Here is an 18,961-nt window from a genome sequence, read left to right on the forward strand (position 1 = left end):
AAACTAAGCAGGGTTAGTCCTGGTTCATACTTGGATGGGAGACCACCACAGAAGGCTAGGGTTGCTACTGCAGATAGGCAGGCAACAGCAAACCACCTCTTGCACTGAATACCCCCAAGGTTGCCATAAGTAGGTTGTGACTTGACATTTTCCATCAATGTCCTTTTGATTCCCAGCCAGCCAGAAGTGGAGATCTTCTGAATCCGGGAACTTGTCCGCTGGGCCTTCCAAGGGCATTCTTTTACTTCCAAAAACAAGACCAAAGGGAATCTCACTGCAAAACAAAGCCAAAAAAAGGAAAGAGGTGCCCGCTCAAAAGAACTAAAGTCTCCAAAAGTATTGAAAGTATAGATGAATAAAACATAACAACATGCCGTGGAGAAGTTCTGAGATCCAGCGTTGTCTGTGAGAGACCTCTGTGCCCTGCAGTGTCTATTTTCATTCCTGGATCAGTTCATCAATGACAGCCATTCATGGAAAGGAATATTATGGCCAGCTGTCATAAAGGAACATCCAGGTTTAATTACTGTATGCAGGGCTGCCTTTAAAAATTGATTCTGGCTATGGTGAGGGCTACAGAGTTAATTAGAACTCAATGAGCATATCATTCCAAGACATTCATGTCTTTCTGCTGTGTTTTCAGACACCATTCAGAGCCCCAAATTGACGGAGACTGGGGTACATGGAGGACTCTCTACCTATACAACTCTGCTACAGTTATCTTTGGCAGCTCCTCCATTTGGCAATGGCGCACTCCTGCCCTGATTTTAATTCATTCTTGTGCAGAACTGGTTCAGGTTTTGTTTTAATAGATTGATTGTTGTTGAATGATTATTAACCACCCTGGAGGGCGGAAAGCAGTGTAGAATTTTTTTAAATAAAAAAAACCTAGACTGTCAGATCCAAGTAAGTTAGGCTGTTCCACCCTCTGCTGTGTGAATGCCAACTCAGAGCACAACAGAAGTCCTTCAAGTTAAGAGACCAGATTTGTTTATTAACCTGAGTGTAACAAATATGACATGTCCACAGTATAAAAATGTACATAAAGCATCAGAAGTACAAGTACGACACATCCGGGATCTGTCCATGTTTCTTTGGGCAATGAGAGGGTGAGAATGTCATGGACTGGGGTGGGATGGAGAGCAAATTCCGCTTGTAAAAACGTTCTCTCATACCACAAAAATCATACAAAGTACATTCAAATACTTAAAAGTTGGTTCTGAGAACAGGGAAAGGATAAAAGAAATCTGGTACGGACAATGTGTTTTCTTGCCCCAGGAATGTAGAGAGGGGGAGAGAGAAAGAGCGAGCAGATCCCAGCGCTTCTTGCATTGCAAGTGTTGCTTTTGGGACGGGCTTAGGCAGGGGTAGGCAAACTGTGGCCCTCCACATGTCCATGCTGGCAGGGGCCCATGGGAATTGTAGTCCATGGACATCTGGAGGGCCACAGTTTGCCTACCCCTGGGCTTAGGGGTTAGGGGGGGCGTTGGCGTCTCCAAAACCAATTTGCTAAATGAAAGGTACAAATGGTTTGAAACCACGTGACACATGCAACCTTCTGTCACCGACGAGCTCAATAGGACACATGCAGGCGAAGCACGACGGATCGGGCTCTAGGCGGGCTCTGAATTGATGGGCGGCAAGTTTTGATGCTTGAAATACTGGACCACTTGCTGCGGGAGCTCCGCCAAGACGGCTTTGGCCAAGGTCTCTTTAGGGGCCTGGAACACAAGAAAGAGAAGCATGGCAAAAGGTGGGTTCGCCCAACACGGTGGCACATAAAGAAACAATCCATCTTGGAACCCACATCCCAGACAGAACTTTGGACATCTCTGTAGACTTTTCACTGCCTGAGCAGGCTAGCCCAGTTTCATTGGATCACAGAAGATAAGCAGGGACATGGATGGGAAGTCCAGGATGGAACGTGGATGGGAAGTCCAGGGTTACTCCACAGAGGCAGGCAATGGCAAACCACCTCTGTCGCGTGCCTTGGAAATGTTATGGGGATTGCTGTGACTTGACAGCACTTTCTCCTACGATCCATTCCATGGATGTTATTTATTAAGATGAGGCGAACCGGTATTTTGTACCCGGCTTTTTCACTACCCAAAGGAGTCTCAGTGACTTACAATCACTTGCCCTTCCTCTCCCCACAATGGATACCCTGTGAGGGAGGTGAAACAGAGAGATATGAGAGAACTGTGACTGGCCCAAGGTCACCCAGCTGGCTGCATGTGGAGGAGGAGTGGGGAAGCAAACCCGACTCTCCAGATTAGAGGCTGCTGCTGTTGATCACAACACCAAGCTGGCTGTCCTTAATGAATGAACACTGGGTGGTCTTTCTTTGTTGGTAGACAAGAGTTCTGTTTGCATCCAGCTCTTAACCCTAGGAAAGCCAGTATGGCATACTGGTTACTGTTGGATTAGCATCTAGAAAGCCTGGGATTGAATCCTGACTGCAGCAGGGGAAGAAGTGGGAAAGACCCTGTTGGTTGGCCTAACAGCAGCTAGGTAAGGTCTTGGTGAGGACTATTTCTCCTCTGCTTATAGTTACTTAAAGCCTGGGTGTGACCAGCGTCCTAGAGCTGACAAGGGCGGAGAAAGAGTGGTTTCTTCTGTGGTCTCTTCCGTTGTATTTTCATATTGTAAATTGCTTTTGGTCCCCATTGGGGAGAAAAACCAGATCTAAACAAACACAAAAATACTAAGCTTTGATGGTCTCTAGGTGACCTCAGGCCAACCATAATCCCTGCCCAAGTCAGTGATATTGGCTCAGGAGAGTCATGTAGTTCTTTGACCTGCCACTTGGGGCTTCCCTGAGCACTTTCCCCAGTCTGGCACCTGACCCCTGTTCCAAGAAAGTGGACCAAACCCTTGTCAGGTGGAGCTTGTGATACACAGGTGGGTCCCACCTTGTAAAGGTTACCACTGGAGGAATAGGAAAGCTATGAGCCTCCTTGAGGACCACAGGTTGACTACCCCTGCCTTAGAGGAACATCAGGGATAAAAATTTACTAGATATGAGATTATCTGGTATAAGAAAACTGGTCCAGTATTGGCTGAAGGTTCTGGTATCTTTGCACCCTGGAGACGCTAGGCTCCCCCCTTGGAAAACCAGCAATGCCTCCCCCCACCCCAACCCTGCCCCTTGACACCACCAACCAAGCCTCCGGCACTCACGCTGCGGAACTCGCGGAATGGCACAAACTGGACGATGTCGCGCATGGCCTCCTCTCCCGTGTAGGATCTGAGCACGCGGTTATCCCCGTCCAAGAACTCCATGGCAGCAAAGTCCGCGTTCCCCACTCCGACGATGATGATGGACATGGGCAGCTTGGAGGCCTGCACCACGGCGTGCCTTGTCTCGTCCATGTCGCTGATGACACCGTCGGTGATGATCAGGAGGATGAAATATTGCTGAAGAGACACAGCAGAGGAACGGGACAACAAAAGAGAATCAGACTTGGGACAGGGCCTCAGGTGTGCTCACCTTAGAGGCTGAGATACCTTAGCTGGAGACAAAACAGTTCTGCTTCAGAAGTAGCTGGTTTTATTGGGCTAATTATGGTGGCTGCTTCCGGTGATGGGTACCCTTAAGAGATGGTAAAGCACAGGGAAAGATTCTTGGATGGATCCTATCCACTGGGACATTCTCCTGCTCAAGCACTTCCAAAATGAAGATTAGCACTGCCCCATTCTTGCTACACCGTTCAATGGAGTACAGCCATGGTAACTGGCTGGCCACGATGTGAAACAGAGTCCTGGGCTACCGGCACACTGGTAGCGGAACAACCATGAATTCCCTACCAGTGTGCCTTTAGAGGTTGCCTCCCAACTTAAGCCCCATTTCTTGAAAAATCACAGAAACAGAGAACGGCAGAAATTCCAGAATGTTTTGCATGGGCATTGGCTCTAAGTATGACTGTTGATTAAGGAGAGGAACTGTGACCTGAACTATTCTCTTGCAGGAGGCGGATGTAAGGCAATGGGAATGCACTTCAGGGCCAGTTCAAACAATAAATCAGGGGTAGTCAAACTGCGGCCCTCCAGATGTCCATGGACTACAATTCCCAGAAGCCCCTGCCAGCGAATGCTGGCAGGGGCTTCTGGGAATTGTAGTCCATAGACATCTGGAGGGCCGCAGTTTGACTACCCCTGCAATAAATGGATCAATGAGTCAGGTCTAGGCTTCTCCTAATAGTAAATGTAGATGCAGCTCCGAAATGAGGGCATATAACTCTCCCCACTCTGCTGGGCTGTTTCAGCTTGGGAAAATAGCATATGGGGGAAAGCAGGAGCCCCTCTTAGTGCCACACTTAGGTCCTGACCCCGATAGAGCCCCTACTGGCTTTCTCAATAATGTTCCCCACAGTGGCTTTGGGGATGTAAGGAAAGTGAACCAGATCCAGGGAGCTTGTTATATCGGCATCAGTGGTTTGGCACTCAGATTCGGAGCCGAGGGCCACAGACTAGAGCAGGAGTGGCCAAACTGGCTCTCCAGATGTCCATGGATGACAATTCCCAGCTGGCAGAGGCTCATGGTAACATCTAGAGAGCCACCATTTGGCCACTCCTGGACTAGAGGGTCAAAATAACAGGTAAAGCACAACTGCTTTCTGGTGCCTAGAATCAAGCTGGGATTGGGCTAGTCGTCCATATTAGGTGCTATTTATTCTATCTTAACCTGATTTTTTGGTTCATCTCTCTGCTACTATAATAAGGGCTTGATGGCCTTGTAGACCTTAATGAGTACCCAACCCCAAAACCACAGTTTTACACAAAGCGACACACACATCCCCATTACTTTCTGTCACGCTGGATCTTCCTGATGTTCATCCTAATAAAACATCCAAGGATAAAATTCAATGCCAAGCCATCATCCTCCCCCCCCCCCACTGCACAGATTAAAATGCACTAACTCAAACTCGCTGGCAATTACATTTAATTCTTCCCGACGGATTTGCATTGCCTCCTTTAAAGATCCTTTAAGCTGGCATGGAAATCCGAGTGACATTTATTTAAGGGTATCTGTGCATTTTGTGAAAAGTCTGCCCCTGTTTGTTCATCCCCCTCCCAACACACTCCAGTGCTGTACAGGCTCGTGTTTCAAAGAGCGGTGAATGAGGAGACAATCTTTACAACAGAGTGACACGTTGGCTCCTATGACTCAGAGATCAGATGTTTGATGGATTTTGCTTCATGTATGTAGAGAGTTGGGGACAGAGGTCAATATCCTATTTATCATCTAAAAAATGAAAGCAAGTTTCTAGTCCTCATCATAATTATTATTTTATTTTTATAACCCATCCTAAAAGCTGTTATCACCCATCCTGGATGGCTCAGGGCAGGTGACAACAAGTTTACATAAATCACATGGACACAGAAACAAGCTGGACTAAGGATTACTATTCCCAAGAAAAGTTGTCTGCTGAATAAATAAATCTTCCACTTCAGATTTTCATACTAGCCTTGTTCATATTCTTGTGAACATTGTTCTTTTGGTAAATGTTGAGTGATTCTCATGTTACACTCAATGCACGTACAGCTGAATGTGTGACTAAAACCCTGGATTTACCCAGCTACTGACCCCAGGCTTCATTCGAAGAGTGAATGTGTGTTGACTTTTTCTTACAAACATTCACTGTATTAACATGTGAACAGGGCTACTGTGTTCTGGGATTTCCAGGTTGCCTTGGGTGCTTCTCAGGGGCTCTTTAATGGGAAAAGGCTTGACTAGTGCTGATCTTCCCCATACAATGGGCAGCTCCATATGTTTGATGAGTTGTGCATCCTCCATGTATGCCAGGGTCATGCACCGACAGCACGTGCAAGAATGCTCTGCATTCTGATGGAATTCCTTAAAGGACTTGCAGGGGTCTCTCTGCCAAAAAGATCACTGTCTGAAAGCATTGCTGGTGGCGGAAAGTTGGCAAACTCTTCTTGGGAGAACTGATTCATTGCTACTACCTCAGTTCTCTCCCACACCCTCTTTTCTATCAAGTTCAGATCAGTAAAAGATTAGTTCCACCTTCAGAAAGGCACTAAGAAAGGAAGTAACAAAGGGAAATGTGGAGAAGCAAGATCGGGAGACTCCTTTATTCTGCCTCTGATTAACAATGAAGAAAATAGCTACAATTTAATTCAGAGCTTGTGCCCTAATTCCTTCCTTCCTTCCTTCCTTCCTTCCTTCCTTCCTTCCTTCCTTCCTTCCTTCCTTCCTTCCTTCCTTCCTTCCTTCCCTCCCTCCCTCCCTCCCTCCCTCCCTCCCTCCCTCCCTCACAACAGAAACAAGAAAGAGCTGAGTCCTTAAAATTTTTAATAATATTGTGATTAGATGGAAAACAGGGAAATTCAGGCGTGACTCTTCAGTCTGCCATGAAAGGTCACTGGTTGACCTTGGGTCAGTTACTATCTGCCAGCCTAACCTACCCCACAGGGTTACTATGAATACAAAAGGGGAGGAGGTCTCCCTACTCAGCCATGAAGCTAACTGGGTGACCCTGGTCCAGTCCCTTTCAGCTTGATTCACCACACAAGGTAATTGTGAAGATAGCATGGAGGACGGGGACCCCAAGCTCCTCAGAAAAAGAATAGGATAAAAAACTATGAAACAGAGTAGAGAGGCTCAGGCAACCCATAGGGGGATGTAGAGGTCAGGTGTAATGAGGACACCCAGTTTAGGGGAGGGTGTGTGTATCTATTTTCCATGTATTCTGCAGCACTGGGGTCTGCACACAGTTTTTTGGGGGGACAAGGAGGCAGGGCCCTCCTCCACTAAGGGTCAGCTTGATCACTGCTGCCCGTAGCTATGGCTGTCTCTCTCAAATATGTATTTTCTGCTTCAATCCCTTTATGTGGAGTTGGCTCCTTTGCAATCCATGTTGCTATGGTGAAAGCACACGCACATCTCAAAATAAAAACAAGCCAAAAAATAATAATAAAACCCTGAACAACCAAAACTCTGGATCCATCTCATACTGAGGGGAAATTCTGGCCTTAGGTAAGCTACCAAAATGATTGATTCAATGAGAAAAGGCCAGAGGAGTCAAGTCACTACGGATCTTCTTTTAGAGACCATCCCAACTGTCAAAGTGACTTTTTAATAAATGGAGAAAATACAAGGAATATGCAAATGGCCAAGGACCTTAAAGTTTATTCCGGGTCTTCCTGGAACAGTCCAGAAGGTACACAGAAACACACCTTATGCTGAATCAGACCCTTGGTCCACCAAAGTCACTCATATCTACTCAAAACTGGCAGCTGCTTTCCAGGGTCTCAGGCAGAGGTCTTCCACATCTCCTCCTAGCCGAGCCTTTTCACTGGAGATGCCGGGGAGTGAACCTGGGACCTTCTGCCTGCAGTGAGATGTACTATTGTTGAAACTTGACTCAGGAGAAAAGCCACTGGGGAGATCAGATAGCAGGTAGAAGAACTCTTCTTCTTCTTTTAACCTGCATGTCCTCTAAAATTCAGGCCCCCTCCAGCCTTCTATATAGGACTGAGCAGACCCACGTATAAAAAGAAACCCAGAATGATCAAGGGTTTAGAGCAGTGGTTCCCAAACTTATCTGGCCTACCGCCCCCTTTCCAGAAAAAATATTACTCAGCGCCCCCTGGAAATTAATTTTTTAAAATTTTAATAGTTATTCATCGCCCCCAAATGCACCTGTGGCCTATCGCCGCCCCCCTGGATCGCTGCAGCACCCACCAGGGAGCGGTAGCGCCCACTTTGGGAATCACTGGTTTAGAGCATGTACCCTACAGAGGATTGGCCATCAGGATTCGTAGTTTAGAAAAGACATAGACAAGGGATTCAACAGAGCAGGGGTAGCCAAACTGTGGCTCTCTAGATGTCTATGGACTACAATTTCCAAGAGCATACTGGGGGTCCCTACTCATGGGAATTGTAGTCTATGGACTACATAGCCACCCCTACGATAGAGGCTTATCAAAATTATGAATGCTGCATGGAAAGCAGGGAGAGGGAATCTTTCCTTCCTTGTACCGTGCCAGAAGCGAGGTGGGAGGGGCTGTCACCCGCAGAAACTCATTCCAGAGGGATAAGGGTGACAGTCTGTTACAGAAAAGCCTCCCCCATAAAACAGGCGTCTCGTGGTGCCTTAAAGACTCATAAAAAATTTTTTTCCAGCATAAACTTTGGTGGACTGGAGACCAGTTCTTCAGCAGCCCCACGTGAATAAAGAGGCCTAGAAAAAGGGGCATGTGTTCTTCTCATATAGAAATAGCAGGCAGTTGCACTGGCCAAAGCAAAATCTAAATAAGAAGTGGGCTCCAGTTCACGATAGCTGTTCAGCTATACAGCTTGATAGGGCAGAAAAGGACTCGGAGAATAAGTCTTAATAATATTGGATGTTACACAAAGACCCGGATCAGGGCTTGCCTGAGAGAAATCTATGCCTTTCCTGCACGATATGGAAATATTCCCTTGGGTTCAACACATTAGTGCCAAAGTGGGGGGTGCAATTTACATCTAATTAGCTCTCCTAGACCTTCAAGGTAATCCTCTCCCCTTCATGCAAAATGAATTAAATCAGAATTAAGACTAATTTGCCATGTAAGCACACCCCTACCCAAGGTACAAGACAGGAGCGGGGATGGGCCATTCGGTTCAGATAAGCACCCAAATCAATGGTGATTCTGGTACTTTTCAGACCTAACCAAGCCGAACTGCCCACCCCTGTCATTTAAATGAGACGAATCAGCAATGGCCAAATCACAATGCAATGATTCGGCCATGATTAGGCCAGTTTAAATGCTCTCCCCCCCCCCACACACACACCCGCTTTCTCAGACAGCACCTGAGAAGGCAGGGGGAAGAGAACCCAACAGGCAGCTAATCTTGACAGGTCAGCTGCTACGTGAGCCTTTTAAATACCTCCCCGCAATTTCTCAGACAGTGTCTGAGAATGTGTGGGGGGAGTAGATACTGACAGGCATGGCGTTTGTTAAATGCCTTGCAAAATCTTTGCACGGTATTTAAAGAGCACCACACTTGTCAGTATCAGCTGCTTTGTAGGGTCCTCTTTAAAGGACTCCCCAATGCCAGGGTGGTGCTCTTTAAATGCCTTGCAAAGACTTTGCAGGCAAAGCTGCCTCCTGCAAAGTCTTTGCAAGGCATTTAAAGGATGCCCTGCCCGGCTGTCAGTATGAGCCATTTGGCAGGTGTTCCCCGCCCCAAGTGCAGGGTGTTTTGGGTGCTTCACACGGAATCCATTCAGGCTGAATCCAAAACAGTCCGAATGTTTTGCGTGTGCACGTGCCTAGGTAAGAGTAGACTAGTATATTATTTTCCTAAGAAAATCAATATACAAAAAACATGCTCTCCATGCAGGAGCAAACAAAGAGAAGCAGATGTCACGTGGCTCTTGCTCTGAAGCAATATGGGTACCTGGAGATTCTATCTGATTTCCTAGGTGACATTTTGCTGCAGAGGGAAGTTGCAAGTGGGAATCATAATGAGAAGGTAAAACAGAGATAAGAAATCTGGAACAAATCCTCAACCACACTTTCTCTCTCTCTCTCTCTCTCTTTTTTTTTCTGTGATGCATTCAAGCAACAGTGTGAACGAGAGTCCAAATTTCCATTTTCAATTTAAAAGCAAATGAATGACAAATAAGTTCAAAGTAAAAGCAGTCCGCCCTGGATCAGGTGTCGTTTTCTTTCTATTGTGCCAATATTGGGGAAGGGCACAAGGGAAGCAGGGAGTGAGTACCTAAAGCAATGTATGGTGCAGGTGTGTGTGTGGGGGGGGGGGTTAAAGATGGGGGGACTGCCACACATGACACTCCCATGCTTTAAGGAGGCTGTTCGCTTTGCCAAAAAGAGTTCATTCAGTACTTCTTTTGAAAAGCGTTTGCACCTGCCTTGGTCCTTTTGCCTGGAGAGCCTGGGGATTGAACCTGGGACCTTCTGCAGGCCAAGCACTGAACCACAGCCCCTCTCTTGAGTCTCACTCCTTGGCCGGGACCAAAACAGCAAACCCATCCTCCTCTCCTAAACCAGGGTTAATGGTGGGTGCTTTCAAAACGTTATTTATTTATGTTTCGATTTATATCCTGCTACTCTCACTGAGCGGCTCGTGGCGGGTTACAATCTAAAATCCTCATCCAAATCCCTGTAAAAGTCTAAAAAAATCTCACCCCACATTAAACTCAATAGCCCCCCCCCCCCCCCGGCAGTGACCAAGTTCCCACCCCTGGGCTCACAGATCCATTCATACACCCATCCCTGGAGACTGCCTAAGCAGACTGGTGTTTTGACTAACTTGGGGGATGGAGAGCAGATCTTACACACCCTGGCCTTGCCCAAGGACCAGATGGAAGAGTTCTGTTTTGCAGGCCCAGTGGAACTGAGACAGTTCTGTCAGGGCCCACAGCTCACCTGGGAGCTCATTCCACCAAGTCGGGGCCAGGCCCGAAAAGGCCCTGGCCTGGGTTGAGGACAGGCACACCTCCCTCGGACCAGGAATCTCCAACCGGTTAGCTTTCTGGTGGAAGCAGCCAAGAACAGCATCCCTCCGACACCTTACAATTCTCCTTGCTGAAATCCTGCACTAGCAGGCAACACATGTGAATCCAATAGGCCCTTTTCGTTGCTCTGCCTTGGAGGAACAGCAAAGACACCAAACGAGCCTGGCTTTGAAATCCCACGCCGAACACAACAACGTCGAAAGGGAGAAGACTCACATTTGCCGACTCCTGCTGGGTCGCCTGGGCTGCAAACCGGGCCACGTGATTGATGATGGGGGAGAAGTTGGTTGGTCCGTAAAAACGTATGTGAGGCAGGCAGCTGGAGTAAGCCTGGACAATGCCCTCCACACCTTGGCAGTGGGGGAAAAGAGGACGCGGTCAGCTGTGGGGATACTCAGGGGCACATCAATCCACACCCCGGTTAAGCTTCATTTTACACATCAAGGCTGGTCCTTCCACTTTAATCACACAGTGTCCTTTTCCTTAAAAAAAAAAAAAAAGCCCCACTACAGGCAGATTATTTATTTATTTATGGTGCGTCATGAGTGTAATATAGCCAGGAGATCCGAGGATTGTCTGGAAGCCTGGCAAGAGACGTCTGGCGGTGCTTTGCCATTGCCTGCCCCTGCATCATGGTCCTAGTGTTACTTGGAGGTCTCCCATCCAAATGCCAGCCAGGATTGTGTCTGCTTACTTTCCAGGATCTGGTAGATTGGGCTTGCCTAGGCTCTTCAGGTCAGGGCATAGATCCAAAGATTGCAAATTTCCATCTCTCTCTCTTTCTCTCTCTCTTTAGACAATGCAGCAGAAATATTTCTGGAGCACCACCAAGCTTCAGAAGGCCATGTTCCCAGCAGTCTATATAAGCCACTACTTGGGGCAGGAAACTGTATATATATACATTTTAAAAGCTTGTTGCTTTGTAAAGCACTTGGTGTTGCACAGAGATGGCACCATATGAATGAATGAATGAATGAATGAATGAATGAATGAATGAATGAATGAATGAATGAGTGCACAAATAGCAAAAACAATAATGACTGTTTGCTAAAAAGTCACCACCAACTCATGGCAGCCTCAGGACCATGGGGCTTTCAAGGCACAGAGATGAGGAGAGGCAGTTTGCCATTTGTCTTCCTCTGCAAACTTTCTTGGAGCTCTCACAGCCAAGCACTAACCATGGCTGACCCTGCTTTTTACTTCTTATATTGTTAATTCACTTTGTCCTCTACTACAGGCGTTCTCAAGCAGAGTTTTGTGAAACCCTGGGGTTTCTTGATGGTCCTGGAAGGGTGGGCCCTGGATGGGCTTCTGAACCACACTCTGCATGACTGCACCACCTCTGGGGTTTCTTGAAGCGTGAGGAATGTTTAAAGGGTTTCTAAATGGTAAAAAAGTTGAGAAAGGCTGCTCTACTATATCTGTCAGCTATGAACTCAGACTTATTTTGTGCATCCCAAGTGTAGACTGCTGGGCTATCAACTTGCATTCATGAAGGACTGGTCTATCAACAGATGTTCATTAGGCCAGCTAAGTAGACATGCCATTAATGTATTTTAAAATACAATAAAATATACTGAACAACAGCAAAACAAACAACTCATAGAACTTCCACTGCTCTGGAACTGCGTAAATTAGCACAAAACTAAACAATTATAACAACAACAAATAAAGCCATCACTGTCAATATCAGCCAATAAATGCCCTTTGAAATGCAACCACCTGACACAGAATGGGGAATCGTGCCAGAGAAAATACCTTATACATATTCTCATAGAAGAGGCCAATACCAACCAGAAGCTGGGCTCTTGCACTTTGTACAAGTAGAGCTATTTTCAAGGGTAGCCCCACAAAGAATGTGCAGCAGTAGTCTAACCTATCTTGTGGCTCGGTATAAAGGTAAAGGTAAACGTATCCCCTGTGCAAGCAACCGGGTCATGTCTGACCCTTAGGGTGACGCCCTCTAGCGTTTTCATGGCAGACTCAATATGGGGTGGTTTGCCAGTGCCTTCCCCAGTCATTACCGTTTACCCCCCAGCAGGCTGGGTACTCATTTTACCGACCTCGGAAGGATGGAAGGCTGAGTCAACCTTGAGCCGGCTGCTGGGATTGAACTCCCAGCCTCATGGGCAGAGCTTTCAGACTGCATGTCTGCTGCCTTACCACTCTGCGCCACAAGAGGCTCTGTGGCTCAGTATAATCATGTTAAAATACTTGGGCTGATTTTTAGTTCCTTCTGAGGAATCACTCGGTATTACAGCTTTATGATCTGTATGTTATCTTGTGGCAATGATGAAGAGGCCAAAATGCTTTGGGTTTCCAGATAGCATTGCCTGGGGAAAAAAATGAGTTCTATATCTGTATTTCAAACACTAGCTATGTTGTGTAATTCTGGGCATACAAAAGCAAGGAACTAAAGATATCCAGGGACCTGCATTTTCATCAACCTCTTGAGGAAAACAAAGGCAAGTGTATGAATCAGCAAATTGCCTTCTTAGACCCTTCGCTTATTTTCCCAGTCCTTAGCAGCACATACTTACCAAGGCAGAACGGGTTGGTAGGGTTGAAGTTAATGGCGAACTCATGAGAAACCTGGAAAAGAAAAAAGAGGGATTTAAACCTTTCCACCTTGCAAAATGCAGGCAGAAATGCAAGTGACATCCATCTTCTAGGGAAAGTCTTGCAGCGTTCATGCAATTCCAGAGTGCATTGAACCAGACACACAGGAGAAGGTCCCTCCCTGTATGCTGAAAAGATTTTGTAACATGGCATTGAACAATGGGGAGCTTCCATTATCTTGTCCAAGCAATGAGGCAGGGAACAGACTGCCTGAGCTATAAAACTGGAAGGCACAACTGTGTCATATGGGGTAACCCCACCTCTCCCTGTGCTTTTCTTCCAGAACTGCAGGCACAGAGTTCTGACTTCCTTGTTGACTACAGGGTTGAATCCTTGGAGCTATCTGACTCAAACACATCTCAATGTAGCCCCCTTCCCATGTGGCTTGGTTCTCATGGACCCCATGATCCATAACATAGACCTTTTAGCAAACACCCTTCCTCCCACTATTGTCAGTGAAAAAGCTGGAAAGATCCTTCCCTGGTGATCTTTAAGCAGCGGCTGGACAGCTAATTATCATGGGTGCTTGAGGCTGATCCCGCATTGAGCAGGGGGTTGGACTACATGGCCTGTTATGGCCCCTTCCATCTCTATGATTCTACGATTCAACCCAGTTTTGTTGTTGTTAGGTGCAAAGTTGTGTCCCCATGGACCCCATGGACAATGATCCTCCAGGCCTTCCTGTCCTCTACCATTCCCCGGAGTCCATTTAAGTTCGCACCGACTGCTTCAGTGACTCCATCCAGCCACCTCATTCTCTGTCGTCCTCTTCTTCTTTTGCCCTCAATCGCTCCCAGCATTAGGCTCTTCTCCAGGGAGTCCTTCTTTCTCATGATGTGGCCAAAGTATTTGAGTTTCATCTTCTGAATCTGGCCTTCTAAGGAGCAGTCAGGGCTGATCTCCTCTAGGACTGACCGGTTTGTTCACCTTGCAGTCCAAGGGACTCGTAAAAGTCTTCTCTAGCACCAGAGTTCAAAAGCCTCAATTCTTTGACACTCGGCCTTCCTTATGGTCCAACTTTTACAGCCATACATTGCAGCTGGGAAGACCACAGCCTTGACTAGACACACTTTAGTTGGCTGGGTAATGTCTCTGCTTTTTAGGATGCTGCCTAGCTTTCTCATAGCTTTCCACCCCAGGAGCAAGCGTCTTTTAATTTCTTTGCTGCAGTCCCCATCTGCAGCCAAGCCAGTTAGAGGGATGGAAACACACACACCTTGAAACAGAACTGTCGTGGGCAGGTGAACAAATTTCTACTTCCCCAAGGGTGGAGCTGTCTCCACTACCGCATTAACTCTGTACAGGGAATGTGTGTGTACATTTTATTTTTAAAAAACCTATGAGGTTGAGATTTCTTTTTACAGAGCTGCTAGCATTTCAAGATGTTCTCTGACATTTCCAATGTGACTTTTTTTTTCTTCCTGCAAAATATCTTATTCATATCACTTCTTTGAAAGTGTTTTGTGGTGCCATAGCAACAAGAACATCAGCAGAACAAAGCATGATTTATACGTCTCTTATCTTTAACGATCATCCCCAGTTTCTTTGACGGTCTATGCTATACATTAGCCACATATTTGGGCGTTGCCGCGTGCTGTCCATTGGAGTTGCAGACTGGTGTTCACAAATATTTAAAAGCGAACATTCTCCAAAGGAAGAGGGAGAAATAGTTCCCAGAAGCTTGTTTAAAATAACATTCTTAGGACACTGGATTCTGTACTACCATTTTCTCTACAATGAGCAGACAGGCCTTGAGAATGGAATAAATTATGCCCGCGAAGTGCATATTTGTACTGAACTGCATGTTGAAGATAATATCCTGGGTTTCTCCTCAGTTCCCCTCTGATTGACTCTCAGTCCAATTTACTATATATATGCTTTTTATTGGCAAATAAAGATTGGTCAGTCGTAAAAAGGTAGCGTCTTTTGCACTGAGCTGAAGAAGCCAGAAAACAAAGTACAGGAAATTTACATTCAGGTTTTCCAGCATCTTCAGTTCATTTATTTAGATATGTATACCTCAAGGGGGACACAAGTCAGCTTATTACATTAGTCTTCCCTCTGTTGAGTTGTCACAACAATCCTGTGATGTGGGGTTTGGCTGTGAGAGTGATCTTCCAATGCAGAGTGAAGACTTAAATCCGGATTTCCCAGATACTAGTCTGACTCTTTAAACCAGGGGTAGTCAACTTGTGGTCCTCCAGATGTTCATGGACTACAATTCCCATGAGCCCCTGCCAGCTGGCAGGGGCTCATGGGAATTGTAGTCCATGAACATCTGGAGGACCACAGGTTGACTACCCCTGCTTTAAACCACCACATCATGTTAGCTTCCAAATTTTATTTGAAAGCAGCTTGGGTGGGGTGGTATGAGTTGGATTAGGGCCATGGGGCTGGGGTAAGGGAATGAACAGTTTCCCCCCTTGCTATTATTTACCAGAAATTTCAAAATTGCCTTCCCACATACTTAGAGGCTAACTAGTGAAATGTTTATGCTAGTATGAAGCTAGAAGTTGGGAGAGGATTTATATGGCACTGAGAAGAAAGGTTAAAGCTTTTGGGGACTAATGCTTGGTCCTGCTCCTACACCCCCCCCCACGCCCCCCCCCTGGTGTTTTAATAAATAAAATTACTCAGCTTCTACATATCACTTTCAGTGTCGAAAAGTTTCACATTTATTATCACAACAAAGAGCCTAATTCTTTCCCATGTACTGCTGATTGGGAAATATACCATCTAACCATTAATGCTGTTCAACAAACAGTGGCTTGTGAATGCAGTCTCAGCAAAATGTAGTTGGGGCAACCCGCCATTCGCAAACTAGTTATGAAACTCAATTTAAGAAAAGACTGGTTTGTCAGACTGCCCACAAAATGAACAACGTTTGCATGAGTTACTGCTGTGCCATAACACTCTTTAACCTCTTGGATTGTCTCATCCACACAAGAAAATCCATTTGCAAATGATTGCTATAGCGCAATACGGCACAATATCCCAGGATGTTAGACTTAAACCTCCCAGGACTTAATCAAACCATGGTAGCTTCACCAGGGAGTGAAGAGGAACTTTTATGTTACATGACAAATACCTTCTGTCCCAAATCTCGTCCCACGCTCTCTCCCAACTTGTATACTGGTCAAATGCATTTAATGCTCCCTTGCTTGGTCACAGAATTTAGAAAAAGCTGCTGGAAACTACATTCAAAGATTGCATACCAATCTGGACACTTTAACCATGAACATATACACATCTGTTGAAATGAATTTACCTTCCAGTCTGGTGGCAACTGAGCACCAAATCCCAAAGCAGGAAACATTTTATCCCTGCAAAATAATTGGGAGTGGGGGGTAGATATAAAAGAGTGAGAATGTGTAGATTCCTAGATGCCTCACTACCAGCCTGCCCTCAAAACAATATAATGAACAAAGGAACATTATTTCAGTTACAAAGCTATATGCATTTTACAATTAATTTGAATAAGCATGCATAAAAAGTTTATTGCTGAAAATATAAATTGTGCAGAAACATAAGGAAGGGAGAGAACTGGAAAAATAGCCAGCTTGCTACCTTATAGGCTCAGGGGTGGCCAAACTGTGGTTGTCCAGATGTCCATGGACTACAATTCCCATGAGCCCCTGCCAGCATGCCATAGACACCAGAAGAGCCACAGTTTGGTGACCACTGTTATAGCTGAATCTGCCCCCATCTGTTTCTTGTGAGTTAACTTTCTACACCTGACCTTGCTCAAGAACCCAAGCCGACTCTTGGGCCAAACTAAATGTTACACTGTAAAAGTCCCATTGTGCTGATGCTGAATTTTTGTTTTATTAACTGTGTTGGTTCCCCACTGGGGATTAAAGCAGCATATAAATGGTTACATAAGCAAACTTAGATGATGACGATCAAGACAGAAGTGTCAAAGAGATACACAGAGCACTGATGCTCCACTGCACTGAAGCTCTCCTCTATATTTTGAAAACCTGATTATGCATTTTGTTCATTCCCCCTGATCGTAAGAGCTAGACACTTCGGAGGCGGGGGATAAGAAAAGGTTGTCAGACTCCTGAATAGTGTGTCAGATAACAAATTTGAAATGGAATGCATAGTCCCATGAATATCTCATGCAGCATCTCCAAGATGGGTTTTTAATAGCTGTAAACTGCTTGGGGAATTAAACTCGGCAGAAAAGCAAGGTGTAACCAAAATGAATAAATAATGCAAAGAGCTCTGTAAATAGCACTGATGGACCATCTAATGTGAATAGGAGCAGCATAGAGAATTCAGTGGGGAACAGAGGAATATAAGAAGAGACCTTCTAAGGCGCAATGTTTTTTCCCCCCCTGTGGTCTTTGGGTATACTGCCTCTGAACTCAGAGGTTTCATCTCTTTGTTTGTTTTTATTTTATTTAGAAAATTCATATCTAGAGGCCTGCTTGGGGTGGCTAAAGATTTTTAAAAAAGCATAGTAGTAAAACGGTATAAAGTGCTTGCACATCAGCAACAGAACCATCACAGAGCTCTAAAGCAGTGGTCCCCAACCTGCGGGCCGCGGCCCGGCCATGGCGCCGGGCCGTGGCTTCCTCTCCCCGCCCCCCCCCCGCAGTAAAAAACTTCCCAGGCCGCAAGCTTGCGGCCCAGGAAGCTTCTTACTGCGGGAGGGCGGGGAGAGGGAATCAGGGTGCGGCCCGGTGTGTGGGCGTGGCCTGTGCGGGTGCGGTCCACGCGGGCACGGCCCGATGCCTTGCCGGTCCCCAGCCACAGAAAGGTTGGGGACCACTGCTCTAAAGCATCAGCAATAAAGGCAGCAACAGTGGTTCTAACAGTATTGAACCCCCAGAAATTGTTGCAATATGTAATTTAATAATAACATGCCAATAAAGCTATTGAATTTGTAATTTAACATACTAAAGAATTTGGATCCTTATCAGGCTACAAACAGGGGAAAACACGATCATGCAAGTTTTAACACAAGAAGATGATATGATAAAGAGCACAAAATACTCAACAGCCACCAACCCTATTAAATACTTGGGGATTAATATGACTGGACAAAACTGTATTAAAAATTATCAGAAAATTTGGAAATCTATTTAAGCAGACTTATTAAGATGGAAAAAATCTAAAGGTCATGTGGCTGGGAAGAATCTCTACAATTAAAACAAATGCATTGACACAACTTAACTTTTTGTTCCAATTGTTACTCATATACATAGAAGAAAGAATACTGAAAGAGTGGCAAAAGACAAATAAATGGATTTATATGGAATGGCAAAAAAACAAACAAGCAAGAATAAACTTCAAAATATTACAAGATGAGAAAAAGAGAGGTTTAGCAGTCCCAAACATTAATTATAATTCAAAGCAGCAGGTTTGGTCTGGATTGTGGACGATTAAGAACTTAAGGCAAAGAATAAAGGTAAAGGTAAAGGTATCCCCTGTGCAAGCACCGAGTCATGTCTGACCCTTGGGGTGACACCCTCTAGCGTTTTCATGGCAGACTCAATACGGGGTGGTTTGCCAGTGCCTTCCCCAGTCATCACCGTTTACCCCCCAGCAAGCTGGGTACTCATTTTACCGACCTCGGAAGGATGGAAGGCTGAGTCAACCTTGAGCCGGCTGCTGGGATCGAACTCCCAACCTCATGGGCAGACAGATTCAGACAGCATATCGCTGCCTTACCACTCTGCGCCACAAGAGGCTCTTAAGGCAAAGAATAGTAAAATTAAAATCAGCAGATCTTGAGGAAGAACTGATGGACTGAATAAATTGACTAAAAAGATTGTAACACAAGAGATGGATTTTTGAGAATATGGTTTACATACCGGAATTTACTGAGCCTCTCAAACTCTTTT

At 45.7% G+C, this 18,961-nt stretch overlaps 1 protein-coding gene across 2 annotated transcripts in view; it reads right to left on the reverse strand.

The window, feature by feature from the left end:
- Positions 1–973: 973 nt before the first annotated feature.
- CPNE2 (copine 2) overlaps positions 974–18,961 on the reverse strand; it is an 88,672-nt gene continuing 70,684 nt past the window's right edge. For both annotated transcript variants that reach the window (XM_077310699.1, XM_077310697.1), the window contains exons 12-16: positions 16,378–16,432; positions 13,031–13,082; positions 10,707–10,840; positions 3,181–3,417; positions 974–1,721 (exon numbers count right to left, since the gene is read on the reverse strand). In XM_077310699.1, coding sequence (XP_077166814.1) covers positions 1,614–1,721; positions 3,181–3,417; positions 10,707–10,840; positions 13,031–13,082; positions 16,378–16,432 — 586 coding nt within the window. In that variant the 3' untranslated portion in view covers positions 974–1,613. The remainder of the gene's footprint in view (positions 1,722–3,180; positions 3,418–10,706; positions 10,841–13,030; positions 13,083–16,377; positions 16,433–18,961) is intronic.

This window comes from Paroedura picta, chromosome 14, assembly GCF_049243985.1.
Source record: "Paroedura picta isolate Pp20150507F chromosome 14, Ppicta_v3.0, whole genome shotgun sequence".
Lineage (NCBI taxonomy): Eukaryota > Metazoa > Chordata > Lepidosauria > Squamata > Gekkonidae > Paroedura > Paroedura picta.